A 25,724-nucleotide genomic window follows, 5' to 3' on the forward strand; every position below is an offset into this window, starting at 1 on the left:
TCAGGAGCACTGAACACTCCTGACATGTCTGCTTGGCCTGCTCCCAGAAAATCTAATTTACAGAATAAACATCTTGCTATCTGGAGTTCCTAAATGGCAGCGGACGTGGCTCATGTGCTAGAGAATATTCACACCCTCTTGTTTAGCCAAGGAGCAGAGAAAGAGTGTGAGAATAGAAGCTGTCTTGTGATGATGACTGCCTGCTAGATATCATTGCTGTGTTTATAACACAACTAACACAGGAGTTAACTAAGCTTGTAGAAGCCAAGAGCGTACCAGTTTAATCACTATCATGAACTCCTTCCAAGCGCACTCAAAAACACAGAGAATTTTGGCCAGTATGAGCTCACATCACCCAGAGGGCATCTATCAACCAAAACCTTTTATTGGGAGTGGCAATTCTATGCCTCATGTATGGGACAATATCTGCCATCATCCAACGAAACAGACATTTTTCTGTTTGGACTTGAGGTTTGGGAGAGGATATGGGCATGTTTCTGTTCTTAAATGACCCTCCTTTTTTTAACCAAACCTCTTCTGCCAAAAGCATCAACAGAACTGTTAGTACCTGCCCTCTTTAGTTCTCTATAATCAAATTTTATGAAGGAAGGAGAATGTGACACAGCACATTACATATTAAAAGGATACATACTAATAAGTCTCACAGAACTCATCAAGCTTTAGCTTAAAGAGAGTCTGTTTGCACACCTTGAGTTGTCGTGGTTTAAGTGTATGGGTTAGTGGAATTATTCCGTGTGACTCTGTAAGATGTACAAAGGACTCTGCTTTCACTGAGGGTCAAAGTTGACAAATTCTTGGAATTATCCTAGAATGTGCCCTAGAAAACTGATGAGCATCTTGAGAAGAAAGAAGCAAATCCAAGAGCAGACAAATTTATCATCTTTATATAGGTATCAAGCATGGTCTCCTGGATATTCCTGCAAGAATTTTAAAAAGCCTTTAACATTTCAAAACAAACAGTGCAGCACTGTGGAAGATACTCACTATGTTCATGAGGGTGAGGAGGTAGTTTTGAACATGTTCTTTGCCATGGAACCGGACGACAGAGTCGTCCACACCTAGCAGCACCTCAATGTTGTAGTCGTCATCTCCTGCATGCCTGCGTCGTCTCAGGGTTTCATTCAGTTGCTGCTCTACACTGCTGTACAGGGAACTCAGGTCTCCAAGGCCCCCAAGAAGAGACTCTACAACGAAATAGCAAGATATAAACATCTACTCCAATTCCACTTCAGAAACATCCCCCCGTATAACATCCTCGCCTATACAGTCATCACTTTGGAAAAATAGATCAGGAAGTTGGAAGAGGAGAGATTATTCTAGGTGCTTACAGGTAGGGGAAATCATCAGAGACACAATGAAAAATATCAATCACCATATGGTTCTATAACTTACTGCACAGTTCATTTCCAGCATAAAAACCATCCTTAAGTACAAGTTAGACCACATGCTTTACTTCCTAACCCAGAATTTCTCCCTTCCTTTTCTGCAACACATCAGGCATGTGTTACAGAGTGCCTGTGCAATACTTAACTTGTGGCCTTAGCGTCCTCACACCCAATCCCTCAAACATCTAAGCAAGAATTTATCTTTTTTTTTTTCTTTTTTCTTCTTTCTAATAGTGTTTTAAAAAATAGATGTTTGAAAATCCTATCCCGTGAATATAAGAAGAATCCCTTGAAGACGTGGATCAATGGGCAGAGTTAAGATGAATAATTTTGAATTGGCTTTTAAGGGGATATATTTAGTTTCTTGTATCTGAAGACTCAAAAGCTATTTCTTCCCCTCAGCACAATACAGCAAAACATTATCATGGACTTTTGTCAGGAAAAAGTCACAGCTGTAGGCTGCTTAATTCTTCCACAAACCAAGCCAACACATCAACAGGCTCTAGGCAATAAACAACAATAAAGATGTCTGTTTGGAACATCTTACATTGCAAATCTTTAGCTAAATACTGCAGTCCTCACTAGGAGTTGCATTATTCTTGAGTCTCTGGCTCTGCGACAGAGTCAGAGAGCATCACCGTTCCCCCAGGTCTTCCATTCAGGACAAACAGACAATCCAGCCCTTAAACACACAGAGATCTTCCAGCTTTATGAACCCTGCAAAAGCAACTAGCTTCAAAAACACAGAAAGGAGAAGAAGGTTTTGCTGTCCACTAACACTGACTTGTATCAGAAGGGGGCATTTCCCCAAATGATGGCACAGCTTTCAAGCCCTATTTCTCTACACTGGAGCTGATGAAAGGCAAGGTTGCAAGTATGTGAAGTAGACCTTCACACGCTTTCCAGCAAGGCTCCCAGTAAACTGCATGCAGGTTTTGCTCATGGAAGGACAGCTGGACCAGGGCCAATGTTGCAAAATGTGCTGGGTGGCCACGATGAAATTTGTAATTCATCCTGAGCAGATTCAACAGCCAGCTCAATTAGCTGGGCAGCCTCTCCCTCCCAGGTACCACAGTGGTTCACAGCAACACATAAATAACTCTCCCCAAACCCCACATCAAATAGCAAGGTTGTCCCCAGTTGTTTTCAGAAGCTTAGCCCGTCACTGTGGGTGAGAGACTGGGTCTGCAAACAGCTTTACAATTCAACCACAAGTCCTCACACACTCAAGAATGCAAACCCTGTGATAGCATACAAGTGGGAAATTCATAGACAAGCTCCAATTCTAAAAATTGCTGCAGCTGGCAAAGCTGTGGAGCGCAGTGTCCAACGGAAATATACCAGCAATGTCATCATATCACTACACCCGCAGCATGAATGGAATAGCTTGAGATCACTTCAGAAAGAACCAACTATCTGCGCTGTGCAGCACCTTGGGTTTGGCTGTCACTTCCCTTACTAAATAGGTGGTTTTGTGGTTCAAAGAAAGAGGAGAATCTCTTTTTTGTGTACGTGTGAGTGGGCAGGAGGAGCCAGAAAGGATTTCTCCCCCCCCTACACTCTAACATGGAGCTACTTGGTGCACACAGAAGGTACACTTAATATGCCAACATTTTCCATATACGTATCCAGAGAATTTTTTCATGTGCAATCCTAACAAAGCAAGAAAAAATAAACTCACTCTAGGAAGAAATCTATTGACCTTTTTTGGTCCAGATTTGGGGGAAAAAAAAGTACCAGACACGTTTTGAAGCACTGAGCCTCCTGCCCCCTAAAATGCAACTTGCATACTTCTTTGTATTGAAGACCCCAGTCTCCCTCTAACTGGGCTGTGGTAAAAACAACCAACCAACAAACACCATTTCACTCACCCTGGCATGCAGCATTTTCCATGAAATGCACCAGGGCTTTTCTGGATATCAAGCAGTACCCACACTCTCTACATTTTTTTCTGGTGCTAACTGGTTTTTAACTTTTTGTCTACTACTCCTGACGCTCGGTTGTCCAGTACTCCTTAACAGAGAACTGCTAACGAAGCACAACAACTGCCAGCTTTAAAGCTGATCTGAGCTACTTATCAGCCAATAATTAATTAGCCTCATCCTCTGAGCTGCCATTCCTCACATCTGTGCTGGGAAGCAAGGCTGGAAAAGATTCTTCACTGAGAGGGTGGTCGGGCATTGGAACAGGCTCCCCAGGGAATTGGTCACAGCACCGAGCCTGCTGGAGTTCAAAAAGCATTTCGACAACACTCTCAAACACATGGTCTGATTTTTGGGTGGTCCTGCATGGAGCCAGGAGCTGGAATCAATGATCCTTGTGGGTTCCTTGCAGCTTGGGATATTCTATGGTTCACTGATTTCATAAGTCATCTCCCTGAACATGCTCACTTTAAAGTGCTGTACCCTCTCTGAAAAACCCCGGCTAGTAAAAGTGATTTATCTGTTCTCTCGTTTGCCTAGTTTCCATAGTCTAGCACTCCAGTGACTTAAGAGTTAAACAACCAGATAAAAACCCAGTTTATACATACTAAGGATAGCCCTGTTTACAAATGCTGCAACCTGCATCTGTTGCCAAACACTGTAGAGACTGTAAAGGCAAATAGGATGATGGCATGACACATGAGGGCGACAGCACGAAGTGAGAAGATGCCTGTGTTCCCATAACCCGCTCATTAAATCTACTCTGTTATTCATGATTCAGCTGAGTACTAGTGCACTTGTGGAAATTTTAAAAGAGCTCTCAGACTTGGTGAAGCTTTGCGTGGGACTGAAGACTGTTTGAAATACCCCAATCAACAGGAAGTGTTTTACCGTAATTGGATCATTCATTCTGGCTAATTCTAAAAAGCTATAGCAGACACAAAGGGAAGGAGGGTCACTAGACATCCTTTGTGAGCAGCACAGAAAGTGTCCTCAGATATGTCCTGTTCAGGAGACGGCACTGTTATTCTTAGAAATACAAAACATACGCATGTAATTTGGAACCTCCCAGGCAGGTGGACGCAGACAAACACATTACATTTTTGTGTCTGATCTGCTCTACAGAAAGCAGAAAGGTTGTCCAAGTTATTCACATTTGGTCTGTGCATTGCATTGTGCCAAATGAGACCCGTGACAAAGCCAAAACCTGTGTTTGCAGTAAAGTTTTAGTGAAAACCATCTTTTATCTCCTCTCAGTATTACTGAGAGCTTCCCTACATTGGAAAGGTGACTTTTTCAGAAGGCCACAGCCCCTCTGATTCACAGTTCTTTGAAAAATTTTGATGTAAATGTCATTATGAAAGCTTCAGGAGGAGGAAACATTATGGAAAAATGTTAATAGAGCCGTTTACTCTGCAGTATGATTGCTACAGCCAGGGAAGACCTCAGCATTCTCCATTCAGTTCTTTCTGTAGGTACTAACAAGTACTGGCAATCCAAGGGCAGAGTTCAGCCTGAAGGCTTCTTGCACAAATCTTGATTAATGCAGAAACAAGATTGTTGTCTGTGGCTCAGCAAAGCTTTCACAGAGCCCCCATCAGTACTGCAATAAATAGCAAACACAACAACCTTTTTCCTTTCTAACCCCTTCTCCACAAACACAAAAGATATCTACACTGCAGGGAGCACATCATCTGCATAGATCTAACCAGGGGTGGTTTTGGCATTGAGATAAAACAGTTAACATGTAGCGTAGCCCGGTAGATTTGCTAGCCAAGTGCTAGGGGAGTGCCTTTGGACCCCCCCCCCCCCGCCCCCCCCCCCACCTGCCCTTAGGAGCTGCTGTCAACAGCTAACGCAGAAATAAATCTTTCCTAACAAAACTCTTCCAGAGCACAGAGCAGGTAATTCAGACACAGTGAAGTGGGAGAAATAACCCCCCTTATTACGATGAGCGGGGAGTGGGAAGAGATCACAGCAATTCTTACTGAAATGAGTTATTTAGATTAATCATTTGAAGACAAAGGTCCTCTGCAGGTTAATCTACAAAGCCTACCGGGCAGCTTTGAATGCATTGTCTAGCACACTGAGGAGGCAGGGCTGTTGCTGGATGGCAATTCTTTGTTACGCACAGAGGAAACTAGTCTGTTTGTTTGCAGATTTGTGCTAGACAGACTAATCCTTCCTAATCTCATTCTGGAATTAGCTGGTTCATTATCTCTTCCTTTTTTTATTCTGCTAGTCACCTGCATCTTTTACTTCATGACTTTACCTGTCAGGAAAAGATTAGTCCATGCTCTTTCACCAAGTGAAATGGTTACGTAAACATTTGGGTAGCAAGACAAAACATACAAGATTGTATGCACATGTGCAGGTGTGTATTTTTATTTTATTTTTTCCACAGGACACATCAAAGCCTGTCTACCATGCATCATGCAGCAAAAATGAGGAGAGCAAACAATGACATCTTTCTCCAGTCCAGCTGGGGTTTCTCTGCCAAGAAAAGGCAGGAGGAGTTCTGTGGATGTAGCGAATGAAGTAGTGGAAATGGAACAAGAACACACCAGAAGGGAATCACCCCCACATGCTTTGTCATCGCATTTTATTGAAAACTGCGGCTGCTAGCCTCGCCTTGTGCCACCTCTAGAGACTTGGAACCATGCTGCTGGAATCAGAAGGTAAGTTTCTGTCAAGCACACATATATCTACAGAGCCTCTCTTGGATCCCAGATGGGTGTGTTCAAAAAGACAACTCCTTTGCAGACCAATGAAGTCTGCCTCCCTTCCAGATCCTCTTTCAGAAACACCGAACACTTAACATAAACACCTACGTCAAGTCAGGCACAATTGTACCCCTCCTGAATGCTCTCCCATATTGAAAATAACATATATTCTGGGTCACAGAAAGAATCTGTTCACTTTTTCCTAGAGCATAACTTAGAAGAGTGAAACTATAGCTGTGTCCCTACTATATTAATTAAAGCTGTGATCTGCCCAAGTCCAATTTAATGAATCCTGTTATCAGTCAAACCTCTCTATACCTAAAGAGAACCCGAAGAGTTTTTCAAATGGAAGGTTCTTACAATATTATTTTATACTTTAAAATATGTGGGCTGAATTCTATGATACTTGCACTGCCTGGCAATGCCACTGAAATCAGCAGCATTTCTTTTACGTATCTGTGTACATACGTTCCTTATATATACTTGTTTAAGGAATAACAAGACACAGCTGGAATCACACACATTTCGCTTGGTGAAGTTGAGCTGAGTGTGACATACCAACACTTCACTCATTTTGAACCAGTACTAGAGACCTCAGCTAGCTGAGGCAAGAGAAAGAAAGCTTGAGCTGGACATGGTCAGACTGAGTGGGCAAGACTGTCATAACTTAACAGTGACCTACACCATTTAGGCATAGGTTTAATGCTTAGTATTAATAGCAGTGCTTTTAAAAGGAAAAGAGAATGAGCAGAGAAGAAAGAATTGCATTTCAGTGAGGATCCTAAGCATGAAAACAGTGATCAACATAGATGAGATCTAAGGAGAGAAAGGAAGTATGAGTGAAGATGCAACGGAGAGATCGGGGTCCTGCAAACATCTCAGTGAGGTTCTTCTGAGTTTGGTGAAGGCCCAGCAGTGGTGCCAGAGGAGGAGAGCTGTATGTCAGGGCACACTGGTAAAATTGTGTGTAAGGCCAGTGTGTGAGCTCCCATTGTGTCCCCACACCCACTGCTGCACAGCAGGTATGTGGGCCACACATTTAGACTCTAGGAGCAGGACGATGTCATGGAGTCAGCCATAAGTTTGAATTTCTTTTTGCCAAAATATTACAACCTACTGACAAATTTAGGAGAAGCAAGCACTCACTTGTCTAATTTACCTTTTCCTGAAAATACACTTGGCAGCAGAGTATAGGAGGCTCCACAAATTCATAATGAAAATAATAAGAAATCAGTTTGGAACAAATTGGGATCAATGTATATCCCTTCTTAACAGGTGTGTTAACACATAAAATGTCCCCCAAGACAGCTGTATTCTGTAGCAACAGCAACAACAAAAAACCATCCATTCATTATGCTATTTTCAAAGAAAGGAAACCAGGCCAACTCATAATATCATTTCTAAAGTTGCATTAAGTAGCCATTGCACATTTTTCTACTTGTTAAGGGCTGGACAACAGCCCTTAATATTTGCATGATTGCTTTCTCCCCTAGTTAGAGTTTCTTGAAACTCTGTATTTCCTTCAGCTCTCAAAACCTTTGCTAGCAGGGTGGAGACAGGCATTCACACTTAATTTTTTCTCTGACCCTTTTTCCCTGTCTCAATGCTCGAATCTTTCAGGCTGCTACAGAGCTTAGTCAAGTGCATTATTTTTCTCTGTTGAACTTCGGTGCGTCTGCAGGCAGGACAAAAACAGCTACAGCTTCTGGCTGACTTTGAGGGAAGGCCTTCAGTATCTTTGACCAACATGTCAAAAACAAACAAACAAACAAAGGTAAAACCAGGGCTTGATCACTGAAGAAACAAGCTGAAGATAACCTTTCACCATCTTGATCTTAGAGCGAGGTCAGTAAGAGGGAGATCTGATGATTGAAAAGCTCAGGTTGGAAAGGCCCTCTGGAGGCCACTCCGTCCAGCCTGTTGCTCAAAGCAGGGACAAATTCACAGTTCCAGCAGGCTGCCCAGAGACTCATCCAGGCAGTTTTGAAACTCTTGGTGGATGGAGGTTCCAGCACCTCTCTGGGCCCTGATCCAGGGAACCACCCTCCCAGGGAACAATTTTTTCCTAATATCTACTCTGATTTCCTATGTTCCAGCTTGTGCTTCTTGCCTCTTGTTCTTTTGTTACCCATTTCTGAGACGTCTTCCATATATATAACCCCTGTACCTAATGTTATTTCCAATTATTTACACATCAGTTGTCTTTTTCCAGGGGTCTATACAGCACTCAGACACGAGTGCCTTCAAGACATAAAAAAGTTGTCATGAAAAAGTTATTCAGTAGCTTCAAACCTATTAAAGACTGAGATTTTATCTAGATTTCAGCTATGCTGCATATACAACAGATTGTCTTCAGCAACTTGGTTTATACAAAAGCTCAGCTCCCATTTAAATGCACCAGTGAAACTCAGTCTGATTTAGAAGAATTTCAAGTATTACAGTGGATTTTTAACAGTTGCAAAACACACTTTGCTGACTACTTGGTTTGTTCCCTACCAACTACCTCTACAGAAAAATCTAAGATGTTGGTACCTTCCAAAGACCTGATGCTTTAGACAGGGAACAAGAGATACCAGGAGGCGATGGCTCATCTGGGAATACAAGAATACCAGCTGGCTTCTGCAGAAAGTTTACCAAATAATTACCATGAGAAACAGCAGGCTGCTTATTTATAACAATTTATAACAATATATGCACTTCAGTCAATCTATGAAAGCCCATGATTTTTCTGCTTGTTAAGGCTTATCTTGAAGTTTGCCTTTTGAAAAGCCAGGGAACAAAAGAATCGTCACTTGGGCAAATGCTGGTTCCAAAATGATTATGATTTCTAACTTATTTCCCCAGGAACTATGTAAAAATTATTTTATTTTTTGTGGCACTGCTGGTATACTCCATTTAATAGGGATCAGTGCTTGCAAAAGAAACCACCCAGATTGTCATGTGGAAAATATTATGGCAGGATGTTCTCATGAGATTCTGGGATGTGCTGAAAGTTGTGTGCTTTGATTTATTAGGTCCTTCAAAAAAAGTTCTATCAAGTTAACCACGCTCCCTTACCTTTTTTTGAAGAGTTGCATGAAATCACCTATTACTCTAGAAGAGTTAGAATGACTTTCTAACAATATCACAACCATTCTTTTCACATGCAAAGAGCCCATCTGTAAGCATCACTGCCCTGAACCCCCCTTCCCACACAAAACGCAAACACTGGGACTTGCAAACTTGACAGAGAGCCAGTTCCTTAATTTTGTTATTGTCTTTTTGGAATGTGTGTGCAAGTTTGTTGCTACTCTTCACTGCTTAATTGTTGCCAAAACTTTTGCTTGTTTGTTTTTGGGGGGCTCAGCTAAAGCGAGAGTTTGTATCTGCAACAAGTATTACCAAGCAAGCCAGACAAAAGAACTACATGGTAGCGTATGTGCTTCTAGAAGCTAATGGACACCCTGCAGGGTGTCCCTCTATGTTATGTCACAATAAATACTGTCGATTAAATTTTGATAACACTTAAACAAAAGCAGTTCTATTACTGCAGAAACATAGTGTGGAGGTACGGAGCAGAGAGAACCAGATTTAACCTTTTTCTTAAGGGAGACATAATCATTGCTCGAACATTTAAAAAAAAAAACAAACAACAATGCAGAACAAAGCACAAGTCATTCCTCCTCTTCTCTGAAGACTTCTGTAAATTTGTTGGAAAAAGACCGATGGGCCTAGTAGAAAAGCAAGCTATCTGAAAATTACCTGGATGTGACTCCCAGTTGTGCTGCTCTGTCAACCACCCAACAAAACCAATGGGAAGCTCATACCACGTTCAGTCAATTCTGAATAGTACTGTTCAGGCAGGTGTTCAAAGGCATCTAAAACAAGTTGCAGTGGGAGCTAGGTATTTATCTGGCTTTTTTTAAGTCCTACCCAAATAAACATGAAATGGTCATAATTGCCAGGCACTCTCAGATCATCAGGCTAAGAAGGTACATGGGTGAGATTTCCACTGTTTCCTGCTTTTCAGAGCTGCTGTCAGCACCACGTTAGACATGGCTGGGAAGAGAGACAGGTGCTGAAAAGTCTTAGAAGAGCAATGGGATTTTTCTGCATCGGAGGTCGATTTGTGCATGAATGACATACCAAGTCGGAGAGGCACCAAGACGTAGAGGATAGTGAAGAAAACAGAGCTCCTGTGGGACCACCAAGGTGAGAACCTTTTCAATTAAAAAAAATGGCTTGAAATGCTCAACTTGCAACGGTCACGGTCTTATTGTCTGCACTGTGATAAGTGTAAAGATCTTTGCACAAAAATCAGCAGGTGAGAGCTGCGGCCCTATAGTAAATATAGCCCAGAATCTTTAAACACATAATTCCTCCAGGCTTTTTGGCTACTTTTTGACTGAAATTATATTAAATTCAAAAGTGAAGTAAAAACCCAGGGAAAGGCAAATACAAAAAATACAAATTACAAAATACTTATCTCTTAAAAAGAATGCGAATTTATTTGCATCCCAAAGCCTAACAGAGCCAAGAGGTACTGGAAATATATTTATATAAGATAATCTTCATATGAGGGTATCCAAAGGGATGGTGAAAATAAAAAGCTGGTCACACAGCACAAACACAAAAATAGCCTGAAAATACCAAAAACCTACAAAACCATAGGTATCACTTTACAGACTAAATAATACAGTGCTTAAATATTAACTGAAGATATTTAGGAGTTAAAGAATTAAGAAGAAAAACTCAGTAACATTGCCAACAAGATGCCAAGAAAATGAAGGCAGAGGAAAGCAAAATTAAAGAAATGACCACGCATCAGCTGTTCTTTCTACTGTATGTTATACACCTTGTATGTATCAAAGTGAGCATCTAACAATGTGACAAGCAAGGTTTGTTGATAGATGTCACATCTTGTAAAGCAGGCTAGCAGAACTGAAAAATCCTGACAGCAAGCTTTTTGAAACAGAAGCAACAAGAGTACTCATTCAAGAGTACATGCTGGAAACAATTGTTCTGAGTTTGATAATACTCAGATCTTCAGATTGCATGACAGGAAATGGAATTGGCATTTGTGGACCATTAGCAGAGGAGAAAGATGCTAGGGCATTTCTTAACAAAAATGGAGTGATAGGTAATTTAGAGCTCTTAGGAGTGAGGAGAGCCTAGGGGAAGTCTCGGAGAAAGAAACATCAACAAAATGGAAGAAAGACCTCCCAGCCTACAGGACGACTGCTTACACTTCCAAGCTAATGGTGACCCTAGTCTGATGAACTATCCTCTGAAATAAAAATAGCAGCTAATAGGTTCATACACAACTCCACTTGCACAGTACATTAACCACAGTGAGGAACTAAGGAAAAAAGAGAAAAAAATCCTGTGAATTCATATTCATTCTGGTTATCTTCCAACTTCCTCTGACGACTAAGTGAGCTGCCCCTTGGAGCACCAGCTCTGTTTATACCCTCTTCAGTGGGATCCTTAGAGTGACAATGGCTCAGAGAATTACAAACAAATGGGAATTAAAGGCAGGTCTGAATCTCTGGGTTGCAGAATTATTCATTAACTGCATGAGCTCAATGGGCCACAAACACAAATTATCATCTTACTTTATTGTTAGACTTCAAAGAGAAACGGAAATGAAAGTGCTGACTGACTCCATAAAATACTTGCTTCTTTGGTACCTTAGTAAATCTAGTTTCAGAATTCCAGGAAGGAAGGAAGATTTCCTGCACTATATTCCTTGTAAGCTCTGCAGAGTCAGCATTGCCCTGACACAACAGGAATCATACCATCAGTGAAAATGTTTCTTAGCACTTGTTTACTTGACAGATTGATGCCAGCAGCACACTTAGGAGGCCATGCAGAACCACCAAATTCTGTATATATTTGAATTTGTTTAGAGCCAGCTTGGGATACATCTTCCAATGCAATCTGCTAGAATTTTACCCCCTAATTTTCTTGTCATCAACTCCCTACTTGGCACAAGGGTTTGCTAGAAATGTAGGTTATCCTTACCTGACAGCAAATATACACAAAACAAAGCTAGAAATTAAATGGGATTAAGGAAGCTATAATTAAGTATGTCTCAGTTTGAGTCAATTTTTAACTGTTTGTTTTCTGTCCTGTGACCAGAAACTGGTAATACCAAAATCAAAAGAAGAACTTTCTCCAGTAGTGAGTACTCTAGAACCGGATGGTGTGAGTTTGCTAGAGCGAGCTTACGCTTGATATGCTAACATTGCAACAGTTCTGTGTTCAGATGATTCCTGGTGAAAGCAATTTTAGATTCATCTGTGAACTTGCTATGCCATGGGACTTAGAAAGCATAAAAGAAGTGTTGCTAGAAATGCAAATGTCATTGTGAGGCTGTAGCACTTACAATCATACTAAGATAAGAAGCAGCTAGAAAACATTTGTGGGTGAGGGGTGCTGGCAGGCACAGTGCTATCGTAAATAATTGGATGTAAAAGTTATGGAATAAACCTGTAGCCTTTAGCTTGCAGAGCCAGAGTGAGTCTGGTTCATGTAAAGCAAGCAGGAGGCATACATCTGAGGCATGCCAACTTGAAAGACAGGAGTTGTTTTTAGAAAAGAATGAGGTCCATGGCATGTGCCAGATCTGCACCAAAGAATGCCTATGAGATCATTTCTCAAAAGGCCTTCCTTCCATAGTCCTGACATGATATAAACTGTTTTGGTATTTACGCATGCTGGAAACTCCTTCAATACATTTTACAGCTTTAAGTAAAAACAGCTGTCACCACTCTGAATCTGCTGTTAGAAAATACCACAAAGACACACACACACGGCACTATGCAGGCTCTCCGACTTGCAAAAAAATAAAAAATAAAGTGCCACAGGTGCACTGGGATGTGAAATACAAGTCTACTCAGATACCTCAGGGTTTAGCAAAATGCTGTTAAAAAAATGCCGCATAAGTCTCAGAATCAAACTGAGCTCAATGTGAACATGCTGCCAGTCTTTGCTCAAGGACCGTTGGCTTCTGCTTTGGCAATCAGATGCTTAAGAGCACAGTAAAGACACTCTCCATATCCACTACCTCAGCAAAGAGGAGAAGTAATGCTAAAAATCCACAGCCTACTTTCTGTATAGCCCTGTGGCCTAGGGAATACATTAGCACCTTGCCTTGCCAGCACTAACACGAGATCACAGCTCTGCATTAGCTTAACACGGACCTCAGGACTTGTCTGGCCTTGCCCTGGCTCATCTGCTCTTGACCTTATTTTTAGCTTGGTTTTAGCTGTGACAACGCACTGCCCATCAACAGATGACTGCTGCCTGGTTTGTCTAATGGCGACATTAAAGCTATCCAAATAGCCTGATGATTAATGGATAAATTGTTTTAGCTTCAACTTCCCCCTTCACTGTTACTATAAAGACTTATTCTATATATAGAAAAAAGCTAACAAATCGAAGTGATCATGGGATAACGATATCTGCAGACCTGTACCAAAGAGTTAGAGGCAGACTGCTTGACAACCTGTATCAGTGACATCAAGAGGGCCCATGACCAACAAGGAAAAAAAATCCACCATCAGCAGCAGAGGCCTCCAAGTAAGGAGCTCACACCACTGCAACTCAGAGCAGCGAAACACAGCAAGGGGGAGAAAACCAGCAAAAAAGGGGGCAGATGTTTGCAGGCTTCCATGTATTAGTTTTAGCTGCATTTTTTAAATAATTGGGTAATTTGAATTGCGCATGGTAGTAGGATTGTTACTGTATTTGAAGTAACAGCTGTATTTTGACCAGGTTGTTAAAACATTAATTGGACTAACAGTAATTTTTAATTGTTTTGTACCCACACAGAAAGTGTATTCTGCTTGCCCATCATGATAACCTGAAAGAGAAGTAGAGCTACAGTGCCTGGGCACAGAGTCAACAGCGACAGAACAAACTGCTAATGGAGAAAGGTTCTCCCATCTTCCTGAAGGAATAGCAGGATCCCTCCAGTCACCTTCCAGAAAAGTAGCTTCCCCATTTAAAAGCTTAGCAACAAACTCCTGCTCTCCAAAAAAGAAGCTCTGACTAAAGAAGAGATTTATCCACCAACAAATCCCACAGCAATTATCCCTAGGAGAGGAAACAGTAGTTCATTTTAGTTTCCTTCATCAGAGAATGAGGTAAGGAAAATATATATGTAGTTTTGCTAGTCAAACTTTGGTGTCATTTTGAGTAGACATTCAGTGCACACTGGACTATGGCAGGCAGGCTGTTGGCATTGCCTAGCGGAGCTGGCAGCTAATATATTTAACTTGCACAAATGACCTCAGAGCAAGAAATGAAACTGAAGACTTGAATCAGGACAGATCAGGGGACATGAGAGGACTTTCTGGATGAGCTGTAACCTCTCTGAAGCAGTAAGAACTGCTTATTTATTATTCGACGTTGCTTAAGTCAAAATGACATTTATTCTCTTTTATTTCAACCATGGAATGTTCGATTTTCTTGTAAACTCAACTCACTGTTGAGGCTAACCTGACACATCCATGAAAGGACACGAGGTAGCCCTATGAGGACTGATCGTCACTGCTGCTTTAGACCTCCCACTGATCACTTCCAAGGTCAATACAGGCAGTGGCAGTTCTAAACCTCTTATGTGACAGAAGGCAGCAATAATAGAAAAATTTTGCCATCAGGTTAAAACAAGAATCAAAAAAGCAGTAAATCCTATTTATAAATAGATAGCTGCAGGTGGCATGAAAAGGGGAAAAGCAAAAATCAGAAAAACAAGCCAACCGATTCCTTAGTCATAAAAGCCTAACACAATTCTTCTTGGAATAGACTTTCTTCGTGATTTTTCCTTATGTATCATTTTCCCTCATTAATGGGGCTCTTACATCTTCCCTTTTGTTGGACATCTAACTGCTTTGGTTGTTCATTTCGCTTCGATGAAGCGAGTGATGTATTTATATACAGTTGCTTAGTTTGAAATGCTTTGAAAGGAATTTGCTTCTAAACATGTGGAACCTGTTATTGCAACAGTAAATGTGTAACAGGAGCCTGGCGTGGCCTGTGCTCATCTGTACTCCCAACCACAGTCATTATCTGGACTGAGAAGCTCACTGTCTACTGTCAACAACAATTAAATTCTAATCATCTCTTTATCTGCCTTAAGCCTCTGAAAGTCTGCAAAGCCTGCTACAGTGGCCAGACAGAACAGCAAGACATCAGCTCCATTTGATAGGGCCTTCTTTGGAATGGGGAGGAGCGCCTTGCCAAAAGCAGGGAAGCAGTAAATAGACAAATTACTCTCATGGAAGGTGCTGAGCTTGGTAACTAACTAGAGGGCCTTGTATATGCCACCAACGTGCAATTGAATGGTCTACCTGAAAGTAAATAGCTCAGAATCTGTGCCATGACCAGCTTCCTAAATTGCATAAAGTCATTGTAATGGAAGCCTGTCAGTTTGCCCCTTGCAAGGGGAAAGCTCTCTCATCAGCTCAGGAAAAAGTCTGTGTCATTTTCCAGGACAGCTTTTGTACTCTCTTGCCTACAGAGAAGCAGAAGGAATGATTCCCTCACTAAAATGCTTCAATAGAAGAGCTCCATGGCTATGCCTTACTAACACGGACTGAGCCAAAATTTCTATCCAGCTGGAGAGGAGAGCTGTGAAAAGCTGAAGATGATGCAGCTAAGCTTTTCCATTAATGCAATTACCAACAGTGAAAACACATCATAAAAATCCAAGGAAAAAATGTCAGTTGTGAAAAGGTGGGGCACGGTAACCTGCTACTTCAAAAATGCTGAAGTACAAGAACATTTCACACGGCAACACACTGGAAAACCCAGAATATACTTTTTCTTTTTTTTTTTTCTGTATAAGAGACAAACACATTTCTCAGTAACTTGCACTGCTCTAAGTTGTAGAGCTTAGGGAAATGGTTTAGTGGGGACTGTTAGCGTTAGGTCAGAGGTTGGACTCGATGACCTTGAGGTCTCTTCCAACCTAGAAAATTCTGTGATTCTGTGATTCTGTGAAGTTCTCTTGAACCTCTGAGTCCAAACAAACCACTCACACCACAAGGTTTTAAGAAATGACCTGCAAGTGCTGAGCATTCTCTGCTCTGCTGCAATAGCAACCTTTCCCTGATCCCTTATCCACCTGTACAGATAGAGCTATGAAGCCTGGGCAATGCAGTTGGAGGACACTGGCTGTAGTAGACCTTCAGTTTGATGCAATGAAACACCTGAAGTCTGAATGAGAATGAGAAGTGGAAGAGAGAAGAGATGAAGCTCTGTCAAAATGCCAAAGCTAGAAGCTTTGCAAATAAAGAAATGAAAGATTTCTCAACTTACCGGGATCAAAATAAGTTCTTCTTAGCTCCTGCATATTCATGTGTCCGCACAACAGCTATAGAAGGAATAGCTAGGCCTGTTTCCCTTCTGAACTAAAGGAACCTCTTTACAGGTATAAAAAGGAAAATTATTCTTCAACATCCTCAGTATCTCTTCTGATGTGGCTACAACAGATGGAGGGCTGCAAATTTTTCTTCAGACCATATCCAGGCATCAGCTGATACTGACCCAGACACACAGACATGACACTCATCTTTCTTTCTTACAGAAAGGCTGATTTGTCTGCAAGGGTAGCTTGGGTAGATTAGGTCATACATGTAAGGTCTTGGTCAGAATAAATGAGTGTCGCTGTGTATTATTATACTTCATATTTTGTTTCAGAAGATATATTTAATGTTGGCTTTTTAACAAATCGGCACTAGCAGAAGTGATATCATATTAAAAATGAGGTCGAATACGTGATATCCATGCAGACAGCCTACATGGTTATCCAGCAGTGTAGGAGGTAATCATACCACAGATTAGGAAAAAATACCATGTTTGACCAATAATTTTCCACTTTCATCACACTTCAGATTTAGACTTCGTTCTTGTGCTAGTGAAATCGATGAAAAGGATTCAGCTTCAATTCTAAGAGAAACTGTTTACTCTTAAGAAAAATAAGAATGAGAAAAACATTCAGCTAAATCTGAGGAGCTGAAAGGACAAAATATTGAACCTAAATACTGAAAAAGATTTTCTCATAATTTATGGTAATATGGACCACAGGAGCATTAAGCAAGCACTGTGGGTTGGCTTCACACCTTCTTGCATTCTTATTTTAAAATGCAACTTGACCAGGGCTTAAAGTTACACTCAGGTAAATGTTGCAAACAGTGCTTTTAACTGTTGCATTCAAGTCATGGTGAATGAAAAAGTTATTCTAAAAGCAAGATACAGTAACAACTAAGGAGACAAAGTTAAAATGCTAAAGCATTTCTGCTACAGATAAAAACTGCTAATCATACTTAGTCGCTAATTTATTAAAAAGACAGGAAAGGCAAGAAAAAGCGGTAACATCCATTTGACAAACTATAAAACAATGGCATGGGAAGTGCATTATAGGGTTTTATTCAATATCTCTCCTGTTCAATCTTTGTCCCTTTTTCCTTGCTTTTCAGTTAATTCTATAAAAAGTGTTGAGACACCACTTCGTGTGCCTTGCTGGGAAACTCCAGGTCACAGATGGGCACTTCCTGCCTCAGCAATGAACCTCATCTCCCGAAGCTAGATGTGCCACTGCTTTACCAATCACAGCCCCACGACAGAGCGTTTTTCCAGAGGACATTTCAGGGAACAGCACTCACTTCATGACTCCAAGCACGCTTTAGTGCAGCCAAAAGCCAAGGAGGTGAACATAATGGGCAGACTCAGCTGTTAGATGGCTTATGCAGAGATAAACATTTAAAGGAGACAGAAGACAGGAATTCACAGTATTCAGTTGGATAAAAGGAATAACTGAGTGTACGACTGGAAAAGAATGTGGGAGAATATTATGGGCCCGTATTACCAAAACAAAGAGAACTTCAAACACCTTTCTGATGATACCATGAGTCACGAATTACTCCAGTGTTCAACAATGGGTCATTTCCTTCCAGTGCCTTACTACCTAGTTACTTGTTAATGTAGCTGAAAGCATAATTGTCCTGAATTGTTCAGTTGTCACTAAGTGGATTCCAGCCTTCTGACATTACAAAGCCCAACAGCTGTTTTCTGGAGTCTGGCCTTTCCACCAGCCCATGCACCTGCAGTGATACCAGCTGAAGTCCAAGGCAAGGTTCCTCCACTGCTAGCAACCAACTGCCAGACAGCATCAGAAGCCAGCATTTAGATAAAGGTTTGTATGCGTGACAGGTTGCTGAAGGGACACAAAGCTGTTTGCTCCAAGCATGTACCCCAGCAGATTACAACAGATTGCAACTGGGGATGATCTTGGCAAAGGGTTCCCAGCAGCAGCTGGAGCGTGGCAATTTCTGTTTTAAAGTCCCCAGCAAACCCTGATTTTGGCAAATGTTAAAGGCTGTGGATCTACTTGACAGCCTGGTAACTTCCATGTAAAGACTCCTGATGTGTTTGGATGACAGATCAAAACACACGGGGGCTACCTAAGATACAAAGTAGTGCATTTCAACATCTGAACAATCTTATCTTCTAGTAAGTGCTGCACATCATCATCGCATCGTAACAAAGAAACTACATAAAGGAAGTTATCTTTCTTAAACAGCACCATCTAATACACACACACACCTGTATACACAATACATATATAGAGATATGTTAGAATATAATGTTTAGATATTAAGGTGTACAAAATGGAGATTTTGAGGATGGTTTCATTTGCCCACCAACCCCTATGTCAAGCTGAAATACTTTTTTTATTATTATTTTTATTTTTATGTAACTTGTACACAAGAACTGTCTGGAATGATTTAGACTGAATCATTTTTCAACAGCAACTGTAAGGTTTGATTTGGTAAAAAATATATGAGGTGGGGGATTATATGTATATTCCAGATAGCCTTTCTGGCTTTTGGAAAGTTCTGATTCTTCATTACAAACTAACATCCAATGTCACACATACACACTAATGCAGATTTTGTGAAACCATGGCACGTCAATCAAAGCCTCCCCAAGAGATTAATTCTCTGTAAGAGAAAACTTGAAAACTGGAAGGGTTAAAAAGGGGAGGGAGCTCTCCTGAATTAGAAGCCAGTTGTCGATCTCACAATTCCTAATGAAGCAGAACCTCTCCTGCCCAACTATGGCTATAATTATATACACTGCGACCCAACAGTGCTATACTTACAAAAAGCATACAGTTTGACGTTACATACATACTGATGTCCCAGTATGGTCAGTAAGGAAAGAGCAAATAGGCAGCTTATGAATTTTAATTTTGATTGTAATACTACAAAACTGGTTTAAAAAAAGAAGAGAATCCCCCGTTAGCCTTCTTGTTTCCTTTCAGGGAAGGGAAAAATCTGCAAGGCCCAAAACACCATGGCCTCAGCAACTGGAACAGAGATTATTTCATTATGGATTCATTACTCTTCGATACTTTCCTTTTTTCATATAGATTCTTAAACAAAGAGGCACTTTTTTTTTTTTTCTTTCCATCTCACCAAATTCCTATTAGTGAGCCAACCTTGACTGTACCTCGCACAGATGTATTATGAATATAACTCCCAGTGTTTCCACACAGGATATTTTGATCATTCCCTTCTCTTTCCCCCCAACCCAATCCCATCCAAAATAGCACAGAGCCATAAATTCTCCCGTTCTGACCTCCATCTCTTTCTGGCCTGAAAGACAGTGCCATCTCCGTTTGCTTGAAAAAGCAATAACTAAACTGAGTTTTTCAGATAAGTTCATTTCTGCACTGCGTGTGCTGTCCAACAGTGAAGGGGAAGTATGCTGAAAACACATTCTGTATGAGATTACTATACACATTGTTAACTTTTTATGCTCAGAACTGATTTTCTGCCTCCTGATACTTGCAGTTTGATTTTAAGACTGCTCGGATAACACCATACCTTTCCAACAGTTACATTCAAATTAACATTGAGGGAATCTCACCCTAATGCGTGAGTATCCACAGTGCCATTTATTTGTGGAATGGCATTTAAGAAACATTTCTTGCCCTGTATACCTCTTAAATAGCACTCCCTCTGTGTGAAGCTGTTCTTTGAAGCCAAGGAATTTCCCTATTAAAGGAGAGTTGCCAACTCTCCCTCTTTGGCAAGAAGGGTCCCATTCTTGCGCCTCTCTCGATTTCCTGTACAGTATGCTTTAATGAGCCCTGCAGTCTGGTGGAAAGCTAACAAAGACTGAAAAAAAAAATCAATAATAATAATAATAATGGATAACCTGAGATGGGAGAAGATTTAGGAAGAGTTTTCCATGGAATATACAATGAGTCTGACTAGACATATGACAAAAAGGGACAACTCGCCACAAATGACTAAATGCTACAGAGAAAAAAGCCCCAGTGTGCAAACTGCTTGGGGTGGGCAGAGGTGAAGAAGGGAAACAAAGATGGCTAACACATCACAAGAGCTGTTTCAAAGTGTACAGAAATGATGTCTTGGTCTTAAGTATATACGTTTCACTTTATCAGATGGTCTGGTAACAGTCCTAAACTGAATGAGGCTGGTTGAGATGTCCAAGTCATATCAAGGTGAAGACTCCTGAGGATTATCTCTGATTTGCAGGAACAGGAGGTCCACATTTGACCACGTTTTACAGTCAAATTTGGTGCTGAATTTTTAGTCTTCGTTTTGCCAGTTTTAGATACATAAAAGGAACTCTTAAGCTAATGTTAATCAGTAACTTTTCATATTTTTTAAACAAAATTACAAAGAAAAACTACTTAGTCAAATATTATTTGTCTTGCAGAAATACTTCACAAATACGAGCTACAAAGACAATCCGAGGCACCAAAAGAAATTAACAGCATGGTTTATGGAAAGCTGAAGCAGGTGTTGGAAGAGAACACAAGGTATTTAGAGGATAGTTTCTTTCTGCACAGCCAAATATCCTGATAGCTTGCGCAACTGAGTTACATCATTGGACATGTTTAACAGTATAGCAAAAAGTCCTGATAAATTTTGTGGTTAGTAAAGCACGGTGTCACACGTAAAGTGACAAAAAGCCATGTGTCACATGTAAAAGTAATAGAAGACGTGTAGAGAAATCTAACAACATACATTGATTAGGCAGATACTGGCAGCTGACATTCACTGCTGATAATTACAGAGTAGCTCAGAGGAGAAAAGTGAACACAGTCAACACATATGCACAGGAGTGACCTGTGTATAGCCAAAAAGAAGCTTGAGCATCAGGTACTTGGTCCACACACCCACACTGCAGCTGGTTGGATGTAATTGCCCAGAGCACAGATGTAGGACTCTCACTACCAGTCACTTCACTGGGCAGCTCTTCCCCCATTCAGCAGCACTACTTGCTTTTAAGAGCACTCCACCTTTCGACTCATACTGGAACTTGGAGACCTGATCTATCAAAATGCAACAGCTGACTATTCCATCCCCGCCCCTCACCTTCCAAGTGCTGACACGGGCTCTGCCTCGTTGCCTTTCCAGACTCTGAGCCATCTCAGATATAGTCCCCTACTGCATTTGCAGAGACCACTGCAAAAGCAAGAATCTTACCCCATCTTACCCCACTTTATCCCATCTAACAAGTATCTACACTGTCACTTCCAACAAGAGCATGCTTCTTTTTCAACTGTCCAGCAGTGAAATTGAGGAAGAAAAAGCAGAGTTGTGCCTCTCCTAGTACATTTAACAGTGATGTCAATCAGTCGCTTTTTCACAAGGGTTTAAAGAAACATAGAAATAGAAAAGCCTTTTAATTTGCACACACATATACTCTTCTCTAGGAATTCTTCTGGTAATGTTAGCCCAGTTTTTAATCTTCAATTAAATTCTAAATAATAGACTGGTATATGAAAAATCTCCTGTGTTTCCAGGCAGTTGCATATTAACGTAGATGCAAGCAATGGACTGTCAAACCATATACCATAAAGGTGGCCTATATTTGGAGTGATGAGCAATGTTAGATTTAAAAGTGAACTGAGATTCTAAGTTACAGGAAACTCATTTTTTTCTGTTTTGATTTAAAAGTTACTTTAATAAGTGGTAATTCTTGATCTTGGAAAATATTTACCTTGAGTGAGTAAGGCAGATAATGAACTTAAAAAGGTCCATATGACATTTCTGCTCTTTGTTTTGAAGAATTCACATAATTTCAGCACTGTCATCCACAAATCCAGACTCCAGCTTGGATTCAATTACTGACACAAAAACAAGTTTATCCCTACTCTGGATTCAGATTTGATAGTGCGGTTGCACTAGATCCCCAAAGGAAGATGGCAGCATGAGTAACGTAAGAGTAACAACCAAAGCCAGAAGAAAACTGTTTAAAATGATGAAACAACAGAATCAGACAATGTAGCAGATGCGTAAAAGTGGCATAATTGCAAAAAATACCAATTAAGAAAAAAATCTAAGTGTTGATCACAGATAGTAGTCCTCTTTTCCTTGCCACATGGAAGTTTAACCATTTTTCAAAATTCCACTGGCATAAATATAAAGCAAATGCTCCAACTATAAACTATCACTGAATGCTGTTGAACTCTGGTTCCTGCTTTTTTTCCATGAATGCACTGTAAGTTAGCATTCCAAGACTAACAAATGTCTCCAAATCCAAGCTATTTTCCAAACACCATGATACTGTCCAAAATAATGGCAAAAATGTGTATGAAGCCATTCTCCTCGAATGCTACATAAAAAGAGGAAAGGGGTACACCAACAAAACATGCTGATCTGCACATGCAAGGTATTGGGTTTAATCAAGACAACAAAAAAGCTTCAGTAAACAACTAAGCAAAAACATTATTCTATTTCTGAACTGAAAAACAATATCAAAATCAGCTCTCAGCTATGCCAGCTGAAATTCGATGTAACCATTAGTGAGAAAGGCAGTGCAATTTGGAGGACCTGGGACTCAGGCAGTTTGGATTGGGTTTTAAGCTCTGCCACTGATTGCGGAGCAGTCTCTCCCTGACCTCGGATATCAACTTACCCGCTTCTAAAGTTGGGGTAATAATTTGCAGTGTCCTTGAAAATCCTACCCGAAGCGTAATTATTATAACAATCCTAAATTAACCTTTTTAGAAGGTGGTGAGAGCAGCTTATTTTGTCTCAAGGAAGTGAACGGTTTCATGGAGGCTCTTTTTGTCCAACTTGTTGTCCAGCTTTTCCAAGGAAAAATGGAAAAGAGAGTTTCCTTTTATAAAGAAAAAAGAGACCTAATACGGAACAGGGAACACTTGCTAAGAGGAAAATGACTGAAGCCTTTTCCTTGTCGAGACAGCTCCCTGCCCAGCAAAGGAATTGGCTTTCCTTCTAGGAAGCTGGCTTTCCTTACTTCAGAAAGCCGGCTACTGCCTCGGTTTCCCTCACATTAGAGCCAGAATCCTGTCTTTCCCCCTTGCAGTAGCTTGAAATGGGCCAGGAAACTGTTCGCTTAATGTAGAAAATGGAAAAGAGGGCAAATGTCCACCTCCTAAGGGAGAGACAGATGTTTTTGGCTTGAGGATAACGTACCAAGAACATTGTACTGCTTAGAAGAAGACCAGATCTCAGTCACTGGACATGTGCTTTTTTTTTTTTTTTTTTCTTGTAAAGTCACTCAACAAAATCTTCCTGCTACTGCTGTCTCTCATTTCACCAACACCCCCGGCTCACTCGAGTCCCGGAGGTTCACACACACACATACCTGCCTCTCCATTCTCTGGGTTGATATGCTACTGCTAAGTCAGCAGTATCAATAGGGACTGGGGTTGGGATGGGACGGTACATTTGTTAAACACTAAGACACTTGAGGTCCAAAGGTCCCTGCTATTTATGCCAAACAAGTAAAATCTCAGTCTTCTGATTTATTGTGTGAATACATTTATGAACACCTGTGTGTGTGGACAAACACTTGTTCTCTATAGGGCATTCTGTCCCTAAAAGGGACCTTAAGGACTTGAGGCAAGTAGAGCATAGAGATACAAGCTGCTGGAACGTGCCCCCGGCTACCAGAGTGTTACAAAAACTGTGTGATGCCCACAAGGTATGGGGATAAACAAAGAGGGTTCGAAATGCTCTACTGGGTGACATGCTGACAGCCTGTAATGACAGCTGTTAGTATTCCTCATGGTGCGAGTCAGATGGAGGTGTGTTTTTATCGAGTAACTTAAAGCGCTTATGTTTAAATATTTAGAAAACCTGATTTCAGTGGCACATAAACGTCGTTGCAAAATCATTCCACATGCTTAAGTTCTTTCACACTGTTTCTAAAGTTATTGCAGTCTGTTCAGACTGTGATGCGGAATAATGGTGAAAAGCGGACAAAATAGGGAAATATATAATTGCACACTACCTGACAGAACACTTGAGTGAGAAACAAACAAACAATAAAAACAAATAAACAAACAAGAAAACAAACAAACAAAAAGAATTTACAGGACCTGTAAACATCATGCTTTTGCTTCACCAAGTGTTACTTGCTTTGAGTAAAAGGCAAACCCAGTGACTGTTTTGTGAGACTCGAGACAAAACTTGGACCATGTTGTAGTCTCCCTGTGAAGAAAGGTTTTCTGGCTATCTGCGGGATGACACCACAGTAAACACAGAGATGAGCAGAAGCAACCTCTATGTTCAATTGGAAATAGATTTCCATTTTGTAATTCTCACCTATGAGCCCTCAAGACAAACTTAATTCTGGAGGTAATTGCTTATTGATCTTCCCTCTTAGGAGATAATCCCCAAACAAATGTTATTTGTACATCTAACAAATTAAGGATTAACCTTCAAGCAATGAAATAATTCCACAAATCAATAGGTCATTTCTCTTAGGTTAATGAAGGACAGAAAGAATCAAGGAGACAAAAGCTAACATGAAGCAGCAGAAATTTTAAAACTTCATCCAAACAGCAAGCAGCAGTCAGGGTAGCCTTGTCCACAGAAGCCTATCTTCTGTCTTAGTAACACAACACTTTACATTTCTTCTTGACTGTAACACAAAGAGCTTTAAAGAACAAAAAGAATAAAATACCTTCTCCTACAGATGTTGTAAAAATTCTGAACACCAGAGAAAAGGAAGAAGAGTTCAGAAGCCTATTTGTACTCATTACCATCAGGCTTCAATTTGTTCCTGCTATAATTCTGAGTCCAGTGACTACTGTAAGCAATCCCCAAGTCCTCTTCTCCAAAGCTGCTTCCTGTCAAGGCAGTGCAGCCTGTACATGTAGTTGTACATGTGGTTGGCCCAGTCTAGGTGCAGGTTTTGTCTTTTGCCTTTGTTGCACTTGATGAAGTTTCCTGCAGCCCAATTCTCCAGCCTGTCTGGAGCCCCCGTAATAGTAACAGATCCCCTTGCTTGGTGTCCCTCTGAATTTACTGAAGCTGATTTCTCTACCATCACCCCAGCAGTGTCTACAATACCTTTCTCTAAGAATCTCCACTGGACTTTGTATAGGCTCATAATGATAAAGTACAATGTCCTAGTCTGAAAGAATGGCTTCTACTGTTCAGTACAACACCAGTCACTATAATGTACTCTGGTATACTGGTTGCATTTGTGACATCTATTAAGTATATTCCATTTGTTCCTCTTACCTTTGACATCAACATTATTGTGGGAAGTAAGTGGTATACATGTACATTTAGTAAATACCAAATGAAATGGGAAAAAAAAAATGAAATGAGATGAACAACTACTTGGGAATTTTTTTTTTAATTTTTTTTGTGACTTGAGATATC

At 40.7% G+C, this 25,724-nt stretch overlaps 1 protein-coding gene across 4 annotated transcripts in view; it reads right to left on the reverse strand.

Annotated features, from left to right (window-relative positions):
- Positions 1-25,724, reverse strand: part of ADAMTS3 (ADAM metallopeptidase with thrombospondin type 1 motif 3) — a 163,755-nt gene that overhangs the window by 37,413 nt on the left and 100,618 nt on the right. For all 4 annotated transcript variants that reach the window (XM_084518019.1, XM_084518021.1, XM_084518020.1 and 1 more), the window contains one exon: positions 1,006-1,205. In XM_084518019.1, the coding sequence (XP_084374145.1) occupies positions 1,006-1,205 (200 nt within the window). The remainder of the gene's footprint in view (positions 1-1,005; positions 1,206-25,724) is intronic.

This window comes from Aythya ferina (assembly GCF_964211825.1).
Source record: "Aythya ferina genome assembly, chromosome: 4".
Classification (NCBI taxonomy): domain Eukaryota; kingdom Metazoa; phylum Chordata; class Aves; order Anseriformes; family Anatidae; genus Aythya; species Aythya ferina.